This window comes from Centruroides vittatus, unplaced genomic scaffold, assembly GCF_030686945.1.
Source record: "Centruroides vittatus isolate TY-2023 unplaced genomic scaffold, ASM3068694v2 contig_221, whole genome shotgun sequence".
Taxonomy (NCBI): domain Eukaryota; kingdom Metazoa; phylum Arthropoda; class Arachnida; order Scorpiones; family Buthidae; genus Centruroides; species Centruroides vittatus.
The window spans coordinates 2516106-2536890 of record NW_027121377.1 but is presented as its reverse complement, the minus strand read 5'-3'; the positions used below and the strand labels follow the sequence as shown (position 1 = coordinate 2536890).

The following is a 20785-nucleotide window of genomic DNA, read 5'->3' as shown; positions in this document are numbered from 1 at the left end:
AAATCCCTTTTTAGTGTATATTCTGTTGACGTAACCTATTAAAAAACGCAAAAAACCGCATCTAAAATAGTATAATAGAAGCCAAGTTCTTCACTGTAAGCCTTAATCCTGTCCATCTCCCCCCAGTGGGGGAATTTCGACATGTATATTATATAAAAACACGTGCGTATTCAAATGCAACGTTGTGTCAAAATTTCAAAGGAATCGGTAGGAACAAACGAACGTTATATTTTATTTATATAGATAGATAGAAAATGATCTGCTTTAGTCCATTCTCACAGAAAAGCAAACTTAGGTCGTCAGAGTTATCGCCATCTGTTGGACATAAAAGCCTTAATCCATATATAAAGATATTTTTGGAAGTGGGGAAATGGTGGTCTTCACATATGCCACAAACCTTCGCGGGAGTGTATTAAACAACTTCCCAAAGTTTCATGGCAATCGGATAAATGGTGTAGTAATGCATGAAGGACAGATAGACAAACACCAGACATACGTTCGTTTTTATATATTACTAGCAGACCCGGCCACGCGTTGCTGTGGCTCAAAATGTATCTATTATAAATGTATAACGCCTCCCCCGTGGGGGGAATTTCAAAAAATCCCTTCTTAGTGTACATTCTCTTGACGTACCCTATTAAAACGCAATCAAACACGCATCTAAAATAGTATAAACAGAAGCCGAGTTCTTCACAGTAAGCCTTAATCTTGTCCCTTTCCCCGCTGAGGAATATCGAAAAATCCCTTTTTAGTGTATATTCTGTTGACGTAACCTATTAAAACGCAATTAAAAACGCAAAAAACCGCATCTAAAATAGTATAATAGAAGCCAAGTTTTTCACGGTAAGCCTTAATCCTGTCCCTCTCCCCCGCAAGGGATTATCGAAAAATCCCTTTTTAGGGTATTTTCTGTTGACGTCACCTATTAAAACGCAATTAAAAACGCAAAAAACCGCATGCAAAATAGTATAAATAGAAGCCGAGTTCTTTACAGTAAGCCTTAATCCTGTCCCTCTCCCCCCAGTGGGGGGAATTTCGACATGTATATTATATAAAAACACGTGCTATTCGAATGCAACGTGGTGTCAAAATTTCAAAGGAATCGGTAGGAACAAACAAACGTTATATTTTATTTATATAGATAGATAGAAAATGATCTGCTTTAGTCCATTCTCACAGAAAAGCAAACTTAAGTCGTCGGAAGTTAGCGCCATCTGTTGGACATGAAAGGCTTAATCCATATATAAATATATTTTTGAAAGGGGGGAAATGGTGGTCTTCACATATGCCACAAACCTTCGCGGGAGTGTATTAAACAACTTCCCGAAGTTTCATGGCAATCGGATAAATGGTGTGGTAATGCATGAAGGACAGACAGACACACAGACAGACATACATTCGTTTTTATATATATAGATTTTAACGTTAAAAATACATTATACTTAAAACATTAACATTTAACGCCATTTTAGATAAATCTCTCTCTAGAGCTCGGTCACGCGCGTTAGGATCTGCGTTCGCATCTTACGCGGGTGTTCTAAATGAATTTTCAGACGTTACCAACTTTTACCACCAGATGGAAAAACGGAGTTTCGTTTACGACGTAATTCGATACGAAAGGTGTAAAGTGTCGGACCGCACGTGCGGCAAATGGTACGTATCGGAGGGTGGTCGATGACGTGTCGGGCCACCTGCACGCGCTCGTTTGCGTCGTCGTAACGAAGATGGACGACTCGACAAACATGTCGTACGCCGCTCTTCACCAGCGTAACGCCACCGAGCAAATCGTTCCTTTCTGCAATCACACGAGATGCGGACAACAACAGTTAACCGACGAAATTCTTCGTTTTTCCCAGGCCCTACTGCAACTAAATGGAGACAATCGACACGTCTTGTTTGTTCTATCGGGCCTTTTAGTCTTGCGTAAGTACTCGACACTACTTTCGACGTAATCGGTTTTTTTAATGCAGAAATATGTGTTACGTTTAATAATGCAGTTATGCAAAGTGGATTTCCTCTGGTACAGTACGGTTCTCGCAAGAATTCCGCTTCTCACGTCTTAGTAGTTTTTATCTACCACACCAGTAAGTACAGTTTTTTTTTCTAATTTTGTAGAGGGAGATTTTTTACGTCATTTTGTCACTTCTCCACGTGTAGCGGATGCGCATATTTAATACAGGAAATACTATTTATTGTAAATAGTTGTTTTGGGAAGTTGCAAAACGTAACAACGGGGTTTTCCCCGTGTGACAATTTATTGCTTTATTTATTAAATAACAATACAATTAATTTGTGTATCTACTCGTTAATCCCCCAAACTCGTAAGGACGTGACGTTGATTAATTACACCCCGGTTAATCGGATGCTCTGTCCTCTTAAACTCAGATTTCTATGTTGTTTCAAGTAATAGCGGGTATAATCTTCTGGTTAATCGGATACGGTATAGCGTTTGGCGACGGTCTCGGATTTGTAGGAGGAAACTTCTTCGCCGGACTGAATTTGAGTTCTGATGACGCGTCTCATTGGTTCTTCCATTTGACACTGGATGCCACCGTCTGTTCCATCGTGGTGTCTTCCATGGCTGACAGAGGAACGTTCATCTCTTACGTCATCGTCACAATCCTCGTTTCCGGTAAGTAACTGAGCCTCTATTTACAAAAGACAATCTTCTGGTGTTTTAATCCTCCCATTTAAAGGTCTGATCCATCCTTTCGTGGTTCATTGGTGCTGGAGTCCATTCGGATGGCTGTACCAGAATGGTGCAATGTACTATCGAGTAAGTTTGTTTTTGCATTGTAAAAATCGTACGAAGAAAAAATTTACCATTTTTATGGTACAGAACACTTGGGCCTTTCATTTGACAGTAAATTAAGTGTTGAATTATTCGGGAAAATATTTCCATTGTCCTTCAATGACGTTAATACTTTGCAGTGTTACGTAATCGGGTCTGTTGAAATTAGTCGAATGTATAATCTTTGGCATTTTAGGAATGTTACACAGGCGCTTCTTTTGGGTATTAGTGCTATGATTTTCTGGTTACTGGGAAGTTTTTAATGATCCTTAACCTGTGTTGTAGGATTATGCGGGTGCAGGTGTGATCCACGTTAGCGCCGGTGCATGTGCCACGGTTGCTGTGGCAATGGCCGGACCCAGATCGGTCAGATCGGACACTGTGCAGAGAAAACCCGGACATACCATACCGGTAAGTGACCTTTGTACTCGTAACGTCTTCGATGACGTGTTAATTCTAATCCTTTATGCAGATATCCATCGTGGGAAGTTTCCTGTTGATTGTTGGTTATGTGGCCATCGCCTGTGGAACCCAGGCGGGAAGAAAGGTGCAAAACTTGACCACTTCGTCCATAGTCGATTCTATCACTTCTACCGTTTTGGCGGCAAATTTCGGGGGTGCCGCCTACCTTTGTTGCCATCGTTTACAGAAATGCTGCAGAAATGGCCGCCGAGAGGTTCAACCTGATGCTCTAGTTTCGCTTTCCTACTTTCTGGCAGGATCTGTGGCAGGAATGGTAAATAGGATCTTGTATTTTCGGCCTCAAAATTGAAAATTGAACCTGGAATTTTGGAAGCAAAATATCGGGTGCTTCCGCCAGGAGAGTCCGGATTTGATTCTCACTTGATAAATTTATCGTCAGGTGTCGGTGAGTGCCGGTTGTGACAGCTTCCCCATGTGGGCATCCGTAACAGTGGGGGTAATAGGAAGCCTTTTTGCCTTCTTTCTTCACCTTGTGGTGGCTTTCTTCAAAGGAGAAGATGAGATTCACTTCGTCGGTGGTGAGTATGATTCAATCTTAAAGACCCAAAAACTAACCAAAATTTTCAAATATGTACACACTTTCAGTGCATCTGGGGGCGGGAATCTGGGGGTTGATGGCAGCACCCGTTTTCGAATACCCGGATGGAATGATTATGGGGAAGATCAATAACTCTCGAATGGTGAGTAATCTTTCCAGACGCTTCCGCAATTAAACACCCACAAGTGAAGATATCTTCTGCAGGTGATAGCTTGGAATTTGGCAGCAGGGAGCATAATCTTAGCGTGGAGTGGTGCGTTATCCGTCATAGTGTTCTTCACATTGAAGTGTTTGAAGTTTTATTCGATAGATTACGACTTGAAAGGTATAAAAGAGTAAGTAGAAACTACCAAGGTCGAATCGGTATTTCAATATCAATGAACTTTACAGGTTCGGACATTTTGAGACAAGGACAGACATCCTCGCCTGCTCCTTCCAGCGCCGACAATTCGTACTTTCACGTTTATCCACAAAGTAATGAAAATGGGAACAGCATAAGTAAGTTGACGAATAGAGAATTTCTTTTCTGAGGGATAATTAAGGTAATTAATTAATTGTTTAATAAGTATTACTTATTCTCTATTGTTGAAAACAAGGCATTACTGGAGGTTCTTGCATACTAAAAATTCATTAGTAGAATACAGAATTGATAATTTGGAAATAATTGTCAAGTACTTTGGATATTACACAATAATCTACTGAAGACTGTCATGTGTGACACTTGGATTTAGGAGGCCATTTCGTTAATTTTCATGCTATCTTAGATAGGATGTGTGTTTGTAACAGGAAACATGGAAACGTGGTTAGCAATTTTTTCTTGACAAAGATGTCTATTTACCATATTTATGATTTTGTATTCGGTGACAAGAGAATAACAGGAAGAATTACATTCTTGATTTGGCTTTCCATTTATATAATGTGACAGCAGAAATATTTGGCAATGTGGAATGCTGCAATTGATGTCAGAATAATTTTGGTCAAAATTACCATAGGAGAAACACAAATGGCAATTTGTAATTCTTTTCTTAAGGAGCTTGGGCAGTTCCAAATACACAGAATTGAGATCTGCCATGTTGTTTTTTATATATTTTAATATAAATAATATATAATCAGCTTTTTTCTTCATCTGTAATTTTGATATGCCAAAGCTACAAATGAAGTGTGACAGTATATTGTTAAAAAGATGTTGCAGAAACAATTTTAAAAAATTAGCAAGGTTTTGCAGGAAAGAAATTGGAAAGCTTAAAGTTGATTTGCCTTGTCTTATGAATGTGCAAAATGCAAGTATTTGTTTCCTTTTGATGAAACAATGAAAAGTTATACAATGTATGTTCACATATTTCATTGAAATTCATTATTCTTTAGGACAAAGTTGTTTGTTTTTCTCTTCAAATATAAGTTTATGCAAACTTTGTTGTAGGATGTTGATTTAACTTTCTTTTTCTTTTCAGTGGATTACGACATTCCTTTAAATGTAAAGAATCGAGCGAACGACAGATATCCCACGATTCCGCAGCAACCGTTTGGCACAAGAAATGAAGCATTCCTGTCTGAAAGTGCCACACAGTTATAAATTTATAAACTTTGATATATTTTAAAGTTTTTAGTTAATAAGTATTGTCAAGAGCGTAATTATTTTATACAATTTTATATACTGCACGTTGATGTTATGAATTGATTTTAACTTATTCAATTATTGTAAATTAGTACTATTGAAAGCAATGTATGATAATTTTGTCGTTTCATCCATTCTTATGACACAATTTTAATTTTTTTAAAATATTTACAATGTTTATTTTTATTCATCTTTTAAGAGTATATGTAACATCAAGTTTGCTATCATTTTTTTGATTAAAAAACTTTAAATGTAGATGTACTTCCTACAAATATGTAATGGTAAATTTTAATAGCAGCAATAAAAAGATATTGATTTCTCTATAAAATATTTGCTTTCACAGAAAAGAAAAACATCTATAAATAAATAAATTTATATTTTTATAAATCTGCTTTGTAACTGTACAAAATAATTCATTTCTCAAAAATTATTAAAACCAACTCACTTTTGTGTTCGTAACATTTAAATTCTTGCTTAAAACAAAAACATTTTAAAGTCCTGTCTGAACCAAAATATTTAATGAACAACTGTCGCATTCTACAACAAGACTGCCGCCATACTTTAAATCTTCTCGATCTAGTACGTAAGATCCACCACAACGGCAACTTCTCTCGTAACTTTCGTCTGTAATCAAAACAGTACAATTTCCGTAAGTATTAAGAAATTATATTTTTAGAATCTAAGCAATGATTTTAGTAAAGCAATGATAAATGTATCCATTGTAATTTAAAAAGTTTTAAATGAAAGTTCTGTAAAATAATTTACTTTGATTACCTTTATTCTTTCAGCAAACTAACTTTACATATAAATTTTTTCTTTATCTTCATGACTACGTGCATTAATAGACAGAAGGCATTTTCACATCTAGTCATGAAGATAAAGAATAAAAACAAGGCACGGTCTCGGAGTACGTAATTTACATGTAAAATTAAAAATTGTTTAGTAAATCCAGTAAATTCTATATATTCTATTAGTAATATCTCAATACTATAGAGTTAGTAATGGAATTTCACAGTTGTAAATATTTATTATATGAAAAATAAATAGAATCATATGACATGTTGCATAATACAAGTCATCCCATATAACAATTTGGGCATTACTCAAAAGTTTGTAACCTGTTCTACTTTCTCAAAACATTTTGAGTCATAGCCTAGGAAGATTAGAAGATTGTTGCATGCCATTTTTTTCAAAATCAAAGTTTAATTTTATTTTTACTAATATTAGGTCAGAATTTAGAATAAAAATCGATTTACACACAACAGTGATGTTTGGTCACAGTGACCGTTTGGTGCATAAACATCGATAAATATCACACATAGCCAATCAGAGTTTCATCAATGACACATGATCTGTATTCTGTCAATCATACAAGTGTCGTACATGAAATTCTGATTGGCTATGTGTGATGCTTACTGCACTGTGCCGGCACGTCACTGTTGTGTATAAATCGACCCTTAAACTACAAAAATTCTCAGATTTATCATCTGTTAGGTTAAGGATTGTGTTTCAGAATGAACAGAAATAAAAGAAAATTGTTCATCGCTTGTTTGCATGTTAAATCTGTCATAATAATAATAATTTATTTAAGTAGTACAAGTGTTTTTTAATGAAATTAAAATTTACTTTAACTTCCTTATACGGTAATAATGTGTGAGAGCCTTGGTCTTCGATGACCCAAATGTATGTTCCCAAGCAATAGTAACAAATTTGTATTTTACAAATACCTCGTATAATTTATAATAAAGCATATTCTTGGAAAACAAGCTATAAGATGTTATGAATACAAAAGATATTTATAAAACCAATACACTGTGTATACTGCTTTATACAATACACTATAAGTTTTTTAACAAAAATATATTACCTGAAATTTTATTCATACTACTAATTTTCACTTCTTCATGTACTGCTTGTGTATTTTTCAATTCCCAAGCTAAAGAATGAAATAAATTTTAAAGATAGATTAGAATTAAAAATGTAAATCAATCAAAAATTGATATTAATGTTTATTGTATTGTAAACTAGAAAATGTTTAAGCTGTCTCTGAGAAGAATTATGTATATGTATAGTCTATATAAACTGTCATTCTGGTCAGTAATTTATAGTATTGTAGAAAACCTTAAATTCTCAACAAAATAAAATCTTTAAAACTATTTGCATATAAACCAATGGAATAATGATTTAAATTCAAGAACTAGCAAAAAAAAAAAAATGATATAATCGACTTAAAAATAATTATATGAAATTTGTAATTATTAAGCTTAAGAGTTAGAGAAGGAATTAAAAACTTCTAATGTGTTGACATGAACAGATAAAATATATAAAAAATACTTTGTAATTTTTGAACACAATTAATCAATGATGACTGAATTTATTTTTCTATTACTGTTGATTATACTAACGTACAAAAAATATTAATAAAATACTAATATTGCTAGTACTGAATATTTACTTCATGTTAATAATTATCATTTCAAAAAGGCCTGTAAACAATTATTGCACAATTCTTTTTTTTAATATTTTTTAAAATTTACTTTATTTTGTTTTGTATTTGTATACTTTATTCATTGTATTTTATGTATTTTAATTGGGGTTTTACTGTTAATGATGGGAGGACACAAACGACACAAGACTTTTGCTATTGTAATTTTACATTATTTACTTGTTTTCAATGTTTATGATTGCATTTTGTTTCATTTAAAAATATTGAAAATTTACAAGAATTAATTTTAACTAATAATATTATCATCTGCTCTATTATTCTATGAAGATGCCATGAAATTTAGAGTTTTATTGGAAAGAATTAAATATTTTGAGTGCATTCTATTGGTCCTTTAGGCTTATATAAAGTAAGTACTGTATTAAAATTCTACAATATTTCTATGTAAGATATACATATATTACTAAAACTTATTTTTCTCTGATACCATACTTGTTTCATTACTGGGAGATGGAATCAATAATTTCAATCAAAAATATTTTCATTATAGATTTATTTAATTGAAGATATATACAAAATGCATTGTTTTTAAAATCTATTTATTACTATTATAACTCAAAACAAGAAGTCTTTATAATCCAGAAATAGTGTACAGTGGAACCTTGCTTAATGAGTACCTCGCACAACGAGTACTTCGCATAACGAGCAAAACGAATAGTAAAAATTTGCCTCACTTAACGAGCGATGTTTTGCATAACGAGTGAGGAGGAGAGGGGAAGTCCCGAATTGTGCACATGCTCCACCAGTCTGTGTTTAGCACTTGTTCTGCTAGCATCTTCATGTCGCTTGTGATCACACACATTACTTATAAACATCAACAACCAATGCCTGTTATATAATAAACACCCCAAACAATATGCCAAATTCTTGGGCTATGAAAAGACTATAATTAAATATTAGAAATTAATTAATTTGACTAAAGGTAGGCAGTTATGCCGCCATTTCGTATTAAATTTAATGACCAATTCCAAACTAAATTTTACAAATGTCTGAATTAAAAATTAACTACAGTATTTATAATTATTAAATTTAATACAAGATGGAAGCATAACTGCCTACTTCTAGTCAAATTAATTAATTTCTATTATTTAATTGTAGCCTTTATGTAGCCCAAGAATTTGGCATATCGTTTGGAGTGTTTATCAAACATATTATCTGTGATTTTTTTTTGTTTTCTGCAAATTGAATTCTCATTCCAGGTTGGTTCATTTCGCACTAGAAGAAAAGATGATGATGATTCATGCTCCTTAACAATGTTTATTGTATAAATTTCTTTCAATAAACATTATACATAAAACATTAATTTTTTTCGTATTTATCATATCGTATCGTATTTTACATTAATTTCTATGTGAAAAATTGTTTCGCTTAACGAGTGTTTCGCATTACGAATACGACTCTGGAACGAATTATGCTCATTAAGCAAGGTTCCACTGAATGTATGTATATATGTTATGGACATAGTGATTAATTGGACATTATGAATAATGACCAACAAAGTCGGGCATTGTAATAAATTTCAATAATTTATCAAATTGACTGATCATTGTGAATACACTCAAACCTGTTTTTGTGCGATTTGTTTTGTGTGATTTTTTGTGTGTGGTATATGAATTTCAATCAAATTGGTATACTGCACAAAAATAATTGCACAAAACACATTGCACGTATAAAAAATTGGACAAAAAAAGACTGCACAAAAACAGGTTTGAGTGTACTGCTATCATCTAGTCGGGCAAAGTGGTGATAATACGTTGAGGAGTGATCATTCAACATACGCTAGCCAATCGGCACTCTGAGTTGCGCGTGCGCATCGCGTTTAGTATCAAATTTTAAATTCCGCAACATTTTAATTTGATTAAAAAACTCTACTTATTTCATTTAGAAATATTTATTTTTTGTGAATTATTTCAAAGTATTTTAAAAAGAACATGTAATCTTTTAAAACTAAGTACTATTAACTATACTAATTAAATAGTAAAATTTTACCTATGTGCACCACCATGGCGGTGGTTGCAACTGTTTGTGCTCCTGACTAATTCCTCCGGAGGGGAGCTACAGGCCGGATGCCGATTGTTTAACATAACTCGATATTAGTGAGGTTGAAGCCAAAGTTTTAAATGCGAAAACGTGTATGTTGGACGTTCAGCACCACTTTCCTGTAAGCCTAGAAGTTTGACAATGGCATTTGGAATGTCGAGCATGATTCCACTGACTTTCCAAACACCATTGTCAAACTTCTAGAATTACAGGAAAGCGGCACTGAACCTCCAACGTACACTTTTCAAGTTTAAAACTTCGGCCTCAACCTTGCTATTGATACATACTAGATCAGGGGTGGGTAAGCAAGAGTTCAGTGGGAGCTGAAATGTAGGTTTTGTAAAATGCATGGGAGCCGCAGTTCTGTACTGTCGTGGCAGATAGTATGGTAAGGCACACAATTTTATTATATAATATAAATATAATATAAAACAAATATTGAATTTTTTTAATAAACATATTTTCACAAAATTATAAAAATAAAATTGTAAAAATAATAATAAAAAACAGAAATTAACATTTTCAGCAAGAGCCGCATTTGCCCATGTCTGTACTAGATATTGATATGTGTGTTCAAGAACTACCGTGAATAAATAACTAGTGACGTTACACAATTGGCAGCTCCACTTTGGGAGGAATCTGTCAAGAGCACAAACAGTCGTGACTGCCGCCAAATTCGGTACTAAACGCAATATGCACGCACAACTCAGATGCGAGTGCTGATTGGCTAGCATATGTTGGATGATCACTTCTCAACATATTATTATCACTTTGCCTGACTAGATGATAGCAGTATTCATAATGACTGGTCAATTTGATAAATTATTGAAATTTATTACAATGCCCAATTTTGTTGGTCTGGTCATTATTCATAATGTCCATATTAATCACTTTGTCCATAGCATATATATATATATATATATGATATACAATATGCTTATGGACAAAGTGAATAATGACCAGACCAACAAAATTGGGCATTGTAATAAATTTCAATAATTTATCAAATTGACCGGTCATTATGAATATATATATATTATCATTATAATAATAATAATAATATATATATATATATATATATATATGTTCTTTTTGATAACAGATAAACATTTTCAGCCATCTCCAAGTTCTAGAACAGGAGTGTGCAACCTGCAGCATTATTATTTTGTGCAGCCTGCATCACACATAATATTTTATATATATCAAGTACAGTAAAACCTGTCTATAGCAACCACCCACGGTTCCTTCAAAAAGTGGTCTTTTAGACAGGTGGTCATCCAATACGGGTAGTGCTGTAAAACTGTATTTCCGTACTTTTTAGCCATTTCTACTAAACAAAACTTGAGGTAGGCATTTATAAGTGATTTTTTTAATGATAGACCTATATCAGTATTGTATTTTTTCTTATCGGATAACTCAACTTACAGGAGTCATCATGATTTTATGACAGATTTAATACCAATATTTTAAAGATTAATACAGTACTTGCATTTTCTTAATTATAATGCACATTTTCTTTTTTTCAAGATAATTAATTAAAGTTGTTTCTCTTCATTTGCTCCTCAGTTACGTGTATTACATCGTTGATATAAAAGCATGGTATCTCTCCATCACTTTGATTTTTGGTTTTGGTTAGTTTAGCCGTATTTTAACTTCAAAAATACTGTTTTTTTTTTTTTTAATATTTAATATTTTCTTAAGTACAATAAGAAAAATTATTAATGAATAATAAAACTATTTTATTATTTTATGTCATAATACGATTTCATTACATTCTGCAATTGTCATTGGACAATCACGAAATCAAAAAAGGAAGGTTGCCTGTAAAACTGATTTTTGTATTAATGCGTTTATTGTTATTTTGAATATTTTGTGTGTGAAAAGTACTTGGATATTATTTTTCTAAAAATATCATGGAAATAAGGTAGGTTGATACAGAAACTATTTATCATACATATACTGTATATGAGCTTCAAAAATAAATAAATAAAATAAATTTTATCAAACGATGAGATCAGCCAATTAATTGTATCGTGTACAATATTTTATACATCAAGAAAAATACTGTAGGTCTACAGTATGATAAATACTGTATTCTTACTGTCAATTTATCATACTGTAGACCTATAGTGTACTCTTGTATATAGGAGCATGTACTGTACCTGTATTTAAATTTGTGTAAAATACAACATCGTTTTAAAGCAATTTAGAACAGAAAATTTAATAAATTAAATTTACATGTACAGGTTAGACCAGGGGTGGCCAACAGCTTTTGCCCTCAGGCCAAATTGGAAAGAAAAATTTTTTTCACGGGCCAAATGAAATATTAAAATTATATCATGTTAAATACAAATATGCTGACTCGTGCGGCAGGTGAGGTTTGTTCGAACAGAAGTTCCTAACGCATGCACAATGTCATTTTACAATGCAAAGAAACATACAAACAAAAAAGAAAACAAAAAGTCGACAGGCAGGCAGCACTGTGCGTAACATGTCAGCATGAACAGAGTGATATGGTGGATTGGCAGATGAGTTTCAGTGAGTGTGGGGTCTTTCGTTCTTCAAATAGTGTAAATTTATAACAGACGAATACAAAAGTTTAAGTCTCTACAATGAAATTTTTTAAAATATGAAGAAATATCGCAAATTATCCATTTGACCAATTATTGGAAGTTAAGTAGCTAATATTGAAAAATTAATCGCAGGCCACATAAACCCATTATGTGGGCCGTATGTTGGCCACCCCTGGGCTAGACAATACATATTTACATGTGCATATTAAACAATTCCATTACCTTAGTCTGTCTAACCTGTTTTAACTTTTGCTTTAGGATAACATCCTCAAGCTTGTTTTCAATTAAATCTATGCTTTCCAAAAGATGTGGTCTTTCAAGATTGACGAACGTTGCTTTCAATCTTGAAATTGTGAAAAGCATCTCTGATAGTGGAAAAGGTTCAATACAAACATCACTTTGTTCTTCATTATTATTGTTATCATCGTTGTCTTCTGTTATTTGTGACAGTCGTTGATTGGTCTTTTCCACAACCATAAGTTGATCCTCCCAGTCATCATCCAAATCTTCAAAGCATTGAACATCTTCAATAGCTACAATGTCGTTAATTTGTGCAGCAGTACAAAGCTCTTGAAGTTCTGCTTCTAAAATATTTTCAGCATCCGGAGCATCTGCAGCATCAAGAAGAAAGCCCACCTTCTAAAACATTTGCTGATCGTTTCAGAATTTACTTCCTTCCAGGCATTTTTAATCCACTTAACTGCATTCAAAACAGTCAGTTGTTTAGCAAGTTCTGTTGCTCTTTCAGCACATTCCATCCGAACAAGCAAAAATTTTACAAGTTCTTTTCTGTATAGTATCTTAAACTCCCAGATTGTGCCCTGATCTAATGGTTGAAGGTGGCTCGTAGTGTTGAGTGGAAGAAATTTCAATTCAACATATGAAAGCGAAATCTTGGAGATGGCAGTGGGCATTGTCCAGAAAAAGTAAAATTTTCCAGTTTTGGTTACTCATTTTTTCATTTAATTTTTCTATCCATTCTTGAAAAATGTCTGCTGTTATCCAAGCTCTGGAGTTGGCTTTCCAGGTCATGCCCAAAGTTGCGAAGTCAATACCTTTAAAGCATCTAGGTCGAAGTGACTTAGAAATGACCAACACATTATTCTCTATCTCCTAATGCATTATAGCAAAACATTACAGTCCAATGTTCTTTTGCCATTTTGTCTCCTGAACACTTCTCTCCCTTTTTGATTAAAGTTTTATCCAGAATGGCACAAAAAAATGTCCTGTTTTGTCTGTGTTATAGACATGGTGAAAATCATATCCATCTATCATCTAAAGAACATGCTGTTTCGAATCTTCTACATTAACTTGATTGACATTACCACTTTCACCACACAAGGTATGATAAACAATGTTATGACGCTTCCAGAAACTTTACAGCCATTCATTGCTGGCACAAAACGACAAAATCCCTAATTTTTCTACAAATTCACATCCTTTCGCCTGAATGATTGGTCCACTCAAAGGAATTTGTTTAGCATTTGCCTTTTGAAACCACTCCCATATCAATTTATTTATCGCTTCATTCACCTGTTTTTTTTTTGTTTGCTATTCTTGTTTCCATTGCTTTCCCATTTCTCCAATATCGACTTCTGTTGCAAAATTTTGAAAATTTGCATTTTCCCACAGATAAATTTCTCCACTAATCTCCGTTGTGATAAGCCATTTTCACTTAATCTTTAACTTAATAACTTTAATACCACATTCAAATGACAGCACTTCGCATCTCTTTCGTTTTTCTGACATTTTCGAACAAACAGAAATGAGTTTTCTTTGTAGCTGGACTAATCCATTAACACCTGCAACTAATTTCAAGAGTGGGAGAAGTGCCCGAGATGGATTCAAACAAGAGTTTAGACTAATTCATTATACTAGGAGGGAGAAATGTTGAGATGGGTACAAAAAATAGTTTAGAATAGATATATTAGTGGAAGTGGTCTTTTATTACAGTTTGTTGTATGTTGTTTCGGACCAAAAATCAATGCCTGTGGTCACGTTACACAGGTGGTCATTTAATACAGGTAACTTAAACAAAGACTCTATGTACAAACTATTCTGTGCCAGAAATTTTTGCCTATTTTGACAGGTGCCCGTCAAATGCAGGTAGTTGCCTAAGCAGTTTTCACTGTATATTGCATAAATTCTCTCCTTATTTACTACAATTTATGTATAGCTTTTTCCACAATGAATTTAGTTAACAGTAAAACAAGAAATTGGCTAACACACTCACATCAAAACTAATTTAAAACTAACAGTGATTAATATTCAACCAAATATTCCAGATATGTGAGGAATATTTTTTAAGTAAGGTCTGTTTGGCAATATCTGTTTAAAACATGCATGTTCCTAATTTTTAATATGTGCAGTGTCTCCTGGCATCCCTTGCACACAAACAGATGCCAATTTTGAATCAGCACTGTGTGCTTTTCATGTTATGTGATGGAAATGTTTAAAAAGATTGAGCAGCCCACTGCATGTGAAATAAGGTCAGTTCTTCACTTCCTGGCCACAAGAAATGTGAAACTGGCAGACATTCGTTGCCAGATCTGTGAAGTTTATAGTCTGAATGCCATGAACGATAGCAAAGTTTGCAAGTGGGTAAGACTGTTTAAGGAAGGTTGAGAGAATGTGCAAGATGAACCATGCTCAGGTCAGTTGTCTCCATTTGTCAATGATCTTGTCCATGCAGTAGACACCATGATTCATGAAACAGACAATTTACAATTTCCACCCTATCAGTTAATTTCCCATAAGTTTCATGGTCAGTTCTTTACAAAGTTGTGTTGGAAAACTTGAACTATAGGAAACTGTGCTCTCAATCCAAGTTAATATTTATCTTCTCAGGTAGCACACTTCTATGACATGGGTCTACAAAAACTGGTCTCATGCTACAACAAATGTTTCAACAATAACAGAAAATATGTGGAAAAGTAGCTGAAAGTAGAATCTGAGAAAAAATTAATTACTTGTAATGTTTAGTAGTTCATTTTTTCTTGCAAAATGGACCTTACTTTAAAAATATTCTTTATATCAGGGATGGGCAACCTGCAGCCCACGTGGCATAAATATAAATAAATATATCAGTTTCCCAGCTTAAGGAAGTATTCAACAAGAATTTAAATGTTATTTTCTACGACTTATGTTTGTGAATAGTTTTTTCGCAATGAATTTAGTAAAAATTAAAACAAGAAACCAGCTAACGGACACATCGAAACTAATTTAAAACTATTAGTGACTAATGTTTAACCAAATATTTCCGATATATTATGTTTAGATCAGTGCCAGAAGCTATATTATTCATATATAATTTATAATTATATATGAATAAAGAATTGTGATTTACCCACATTTTCTCCCTCTTTTCTCGTGTGCAGCCCACATCAGTTCAAAAGTGTTGAAATGTGGTCTTTACATAGAAAAAGGTTGCCCATCCCTGCTTTATATTACTACCACATCTACTTGACTTAAATACCGGTTAACTTAATACACACTCACTTCGTTTAACCTTAATATCCGGTATTTCTTGATCGTCCAAACAAACGTTTTCGTCCTCTCCGAGGACTGCCTCAGGTTATTCGAACAAAAGAATAAATTAGAGCAGAATTCCAATTTTTTTGAATTAATTTCTCGAGGAACTTTCAAAATATTCGAATATAATTTGACTATACGCGTGCGCTATGACGCGTTGCCTTTTTCGTATTTGTCACACACGTAACGCCACGCGTGCGACAGAGTGTTGCCGTCTTTGGTGTTTATGCATTTTCCAGTGCGTCAACCTATGCCACAGATCCAGAAATACACGCTGACCTGAATAACGCCAGATTGATAAACTCAGCATTGCAAACGGATGACATCAGGGCCCTAGAGGCCCTAGAAATATACAGGGCCGGACGCACTGGAAAATGCATAAACACCAAAGACGGCAACACTCTGTCGCACGCGTGGCGTTACGTGTGTGACAAATACGAAAAAGGCAACGCGTCATAGCGCACACGTATAGTCAAATTATATTCGAATATTTTGAAAGTTCCTCGAGAAATTAATTCAAAAAAATTGGAATCCTGCTCTAATTTATTCTTTTGTTCGAATAACCTGAGGCAGTCCTCGGAGAGGACGAAAACGTTTGTTTGGACGATCAAGAAATACCGAATATTAAGGTTAAATGAAGTGAGTGTGCTTTATATTACATTCATATCAGTCACAGAAGTCAAATTAAGTATACTTATGTTAATTTATAAATAAATAATTGTGATTTACTTGAATTTTTTCTTCTTTTTTGTCATTTGCAGCTCATGTCAGTTCAAAAGTTTTTAAATGTGGTCCTTACATAGAAAAAGGTTCCTATCCCTGTTCTAACATGAATTATTTAAAATACAGAAGCTTTGGAACATTGTAGAAGAAAAAGATAAATATTTAACTATTAATGTTAGACAAAAATTTATTTTATTTTATTTATCTATACAAAAGTATTGCCATTAAGCACATGATTACCATCTCCCAAATTAACCAAGATAAAAACCCATTAGAATGCAAACAAAACAACTGGGTAAAAAAGAAAAGTAAAAGCATCACATAAAATTTTAAAACTCATATAATAATCTCTACAGTAAGATTTATAATTGTTAAAATCATTAAATAAAAATGACTCAATACATAAAATAACAAGAGTTTATTATTTTATTTATTTATTAATTCTTACATTTTTGTTATCAGTTAAATATTTACTTGTTTTACTGGTGGCTTTTGTATTTGAAATAATTTTATATTCTGAAACATAAAGTAGCTGAAAAATGTATTTTGCAAGTTTTATAAATAATTTATTCAGTTATTTGGTTCCCTGTATATTATTTCTCTTCCTTATATATATAACTAGTGGGTGGGCCCGGCGTTGCTCGGGCAAAATTAACGATAGTGAAGATTAAGACTATTACGTTATAGTCAACCTTACCCATTTTCACAAAATGCAAAAATTGGGTTCCCGTTTCCACACTAATCAGAGAATTTTTAGATGGATCTAAAAATATGTTCGATTTCTTGCAAAAATGAAAAAAACTGCATCTGCGTCTTGCACGTCGCTTTCTTTTAACAATTCCATTGTTACGTAACACTTTTATTGTTGACAATTCCATTGTTGATGGAAGTGTTAAGCCTTAATCCTGTCCCTTTCCCCTGTGGGAAGGAATTTCGAAAAATCCCTTCTTAGTGTGTGTTCTCGTGATGTACCCTAACTGTGCACCAAATTTCAACTTTCAACTCCTAACCGTTTAGGCTCTGTGCTGATTATTATTATTATTATTATCATTATCACAACTCGTCTCAATTATATATGTAGATTTGGTAGAAGTTTACTTAGGTAGTACCAATGGTGGCACTTCCAGAATCTTCACAACATGCATGTTTTAAAAGTTAATCTAAGCGTCTTTTGTTTACAAGATTTCTAACGTCATTTCAATACTAGAATAATTTCCTAACATTTTATAATGTTTTTAAAGTTATTTAATTATTAAGGTTCAAAAGATTATATATTGTTGTGTGAATCATTTTTTTCAAAGTTTATATTTAATATTTTGTTGTTTATTGTTTTAATGGCAGAGTTTGGAAAACATCAACAATTTTCTTGGCAAAAGTGTACTTTAAGGGATTTTTTTCATTTTTTAGTATCATAATTTCCCAAATTTAGTTTTGACAAGAGAATTTTATCTGTTGGTACATTTATCATAAAGTTTGGTATGCAACCTGCAGGTGCAGATTGTTCAAATGTGATGGTCGTCATAAATTAAATTATCAAAAGTATCATAATTCTGTTTTTTTTTTAGATGTCATAAATGCAAGATGAACAGTTTGTCATTTGAAGTAATTTTTCAACATATATTTCAGAAAATTTCTTGGGGAACTACTTTTTTGTTTATTTGTCATCTAATTTGCATTGAATGTACAGTAAGCTGAGCGTCACCTGTTCAGCTGTGGATATGAATAGTCGAACAGCTGTTGACTGGGTGAATTTCATATGACACATGATTGTTTCATAGTCTAATTTTACCAGAACGAAAATTGAATGGACCTGGAAAGTTGGTCAAAATTGATGAAACTGTTGTGAGCAAAAGGAAAAAACTAGGAGAACGGTTCAACCTGTTTGTTCAGCATACTAGTAAGTTTCATCCAAGAGCGAGACATGTTTTAGTTTGGAAAGAGCCAGAGATTGTACCTTCAGCCCCAAAAGTAAGTACAATAAATCCAAAAATCATAAGAGGAAGAATGTAGACATGTATGTTAAGAATGAAGAAAAAAATTTCTACAATAGAAAAAGACGAAGTTACGAAAGAATCATCTGAACCGTGTTCTTTACTGAATAAATCGGAGAAAACAAATTAGAAATTTGTCAAAGGTGAGTGAAAGATTTTTTCTATAAATGTCGGTATAGTAAGTAGCTGCGCCAGTCACCATTTTATTTGTGGATGTCACATTCACAAACAAGATGACGACTGGAAGTGCATAGGGACTACCTAAGTAAACTTTTACCTATAATTTTTGCATTATTGTTGTATTGGGATTTTTTGATTATTCTGGAACGGTATGTAATAAATTTTAGAATTTGTTTTGCATTGCACTAAGAACAAATTTTATGTTAAAGAACAAATTAATGTTTTGTATTGTACTAATTACTAATAAAATTTCAATAGATATAATAATTAAAAACCATCACTCACCTTTTAGTTTTGCATCATACTCATTTTTCAGTTGATCATTACTTAGAGTCTTCCAGGCTTCATCAATTTTACAGAAATGTGAAACAGAATCTTCTACTTTTGTCTTGTCAGGATGATGCTGTAGTAGATTTTAATAATTAACATACATAATACAGAAAAAACATTTAAAAATGCATAAGTATTGAAGTTACAGTTAATTATTTCTTTATAATTTATAAGGAATTATATTTTGCTTTGCTACTCAGAAATAACACTCTAATGGCCTTCCATAATATTTAGTCAATCGCATCGCTTAATTGGATGGCATATATGGTTATATTTGTTCTTAATGTATAATCCAATTATCTATGGTAATTATTGTTATTTTTTTTTAATACTATTACAGAGAAAATCTTGAGTAAAATCTGACAATTGTTCATTGCCTGTCATATCAGTTTAATAAGACTTTATCCTAAAAATACTAAAAATTAGGTTAATGTTACCTATTGTATAATGCAGGGATGGGCAACCTGCGGCCCGCATTCATATATTTTGCGGCCCGCGACGCATAAAATGTGAATAAATATATCAATTTCCCAGCTTAAGGAAGTATGCAACAAAAATTTAAACGTTATTTTCTACAACTTATATATGGGAATAGTTTTTCCCACAAAGAATTTAGTAAAAATTAAAACAAGAAACCAGCTAACAGACACATCGAAACTAATTTAAAACTAGCAGTGACGAATATTTAACCAAATATGTCCAATATATTACGTTTACATCAGTTCCAGAAGCTAAAGTATACTTATGCTAGTTTATAATTATATATGAATAAATAATTCTGATTTACCAACATTTTATTTCTCTTTCTTTTGTATGCGGCCCGCATCAGTTCAAAAGTCTTAAAATGCGGCCCTTACATAGAAAAAGGTTGCCCATCCCTGGTATAATGTATTGTAACCTTATGTAATAAATTAACATAATTATTACCAACAAAATTATTAGAATAGGTTAGGTTAGAACGTGCGTCCCCACTGTTTCCTTTCTTCTTTTTGCTGGAATCGGAGACGAGCCGCCATTTTGGAACCTCAAGTAGCATTAATTAACCAAAAATTACATAGAACAATTTCGCCTCTTTATAATATTAACGATGGTAGTGCAGAGTCGGTGAGTAGTCCTATGATTTTTTTGTTTATAGCGTCTTTTAAATGAGTTTGCCATTGTATATTCGATGTGTTTTGGACACGTCTAGCATGTATGTCTCTATTGTCAATATAATTAAGAGGAAAAAAAGGTGTATATTTTATAAACTTATACCTTAAATTCATAATATTTACTTTTAATATAAGAGAACGGTATTGTTTTTTGAGTTCTTCCTTGGTGGCATTCTTCGTCAAACCCAAAATTGCGTAAAAGTCTACCAATTCCCCATCTTCCATAACAACCAAAATAACTCCAGGCGCCCTCTAACCGCCGAAACTAATTTAAAATTTACTCAAAATTAATAATAAAAGTTTACTAATAATATTTAAAACTAAATCAAAATATAA

The 20785-nt window shown here is 32.9% G+C and overlaps 2 protein-coding genes across 4 annotated transcripts; one reads left to right on the top strand and one right to left on the bottom strand.

Moving 5' to 3' along the window:
- The first annotated feature begins 1630 nt into the window (after positions 1-1630).
- LOC136970861 (ammonium transporter 3-like) lies at positions 1631-5755 on the top strand. 3 transcript variants are annotated; one of them, XM_067265358.1, is made up of 11 exons: positions 1631-1923; positions 1998-2084; positions 2405-2632; positions 2697-2776; positions 3077-3202; positions 3264-3527; positions 3654-3792; positions 3860-3954; positions 4017-4137; positions 4203-4354; positions 5264-5395. In XM_067265358.1, exons 1-10 carry the CDS (start codon positions 1725-1727, stop codon positions 4340-4342), a joined length of 1479 nt encoding a protein of 492 aa, XP_067121459.1. In that variant the 5' UTR covers positions 1631-1724; the 3' UTR covers positions 4343-4354; positions 5264-5395. The 3 variants fall into 3 exon arrangements, with proteins under 3 accessions (XP_067121459.1, XP_067121458.1, XP_067121461.1); XM_067265357.1 differs by having other exon boundaries at positions 1632-1923; positions 4203-4310; positions 5264-5755; XM_067265360.1 differs by lacking the exon at positions 1631-1923 and having other exon boundaries at positions 2068-2084; positions 2203-2632; positions 4203-4310; positions 5264-5755.
- A 35-nt stretch (positions 5756-5790) lies between these two features.
- Positions 5791-20712, bottom strand: LOC136970878 (dnaJ homolog subfamily C member 24-like). Its single transcript, XM_067265384.1, has 4 exons — positions 20573-20712; positions 19254-19371; positions 7295-7363; positions 5791-6051 (listed from the first exon to the last, which is right to left on the bottom strand). The coding sequence occupies exons 1-4, from the start codon at positions 20672-20674 to the stop codon at positions 5918-5920; spliced, it is 423 nt and encodes a 140-aa protein (XP_067121485.1). The 5' UTR covers positions 20675-20712; the 3' UTR covers positions 5791-5917.
- Positions 20713-20785: the final 73 nt, after the last annotated feature.

Excerpts from the sequence above, each read along its gene's own strand:
- LOC136970861 (XM_067265357.1), top strand. The coding sequence starts at position 1,725 with ATGGACGACTCGACAAACATGTCGTACGCCGCTCTTCACCAGCGTAAC. Across the intron at positions 2,085-2,404 it reads AGTTTTTATCTACCACACCA|TAATAGCGGGTATAATCTTC; the intron begins GTAAGTACAGTT and ends TGTTGTTTCAAG. Across the intron at positions 2,777-3,076 it reads ATGGTGCAATGTACTATCGA|GATTATGCGGGTGCAGGTGT; the intron begins GTAAGTTTGTTT and ends CCTGTGTTGTAG.
- LOC136970878 (XM_067265384.1), bottom strand. The coding sequence starts at position 20,674 with ATGGAAGATGGGGAATTGGTAGACTTTTACGCAATTTTGGGTTTGACG. Across the intron at positions 19,372-20,572 it reads ACCGTTCTCTTATATTAAAA|CATCATCCTGACAAGACAAA; the intron begins GTAAATATTATG and ends AATCTACTACAG. Across the intron at positions 6,052-7,294 it reads TAGTATGAATAAAATTTCAG|ACGAAAGTTACGAGAGAAGT; the intron begins GTAATATATTTT and ends TTTTGATTACAG.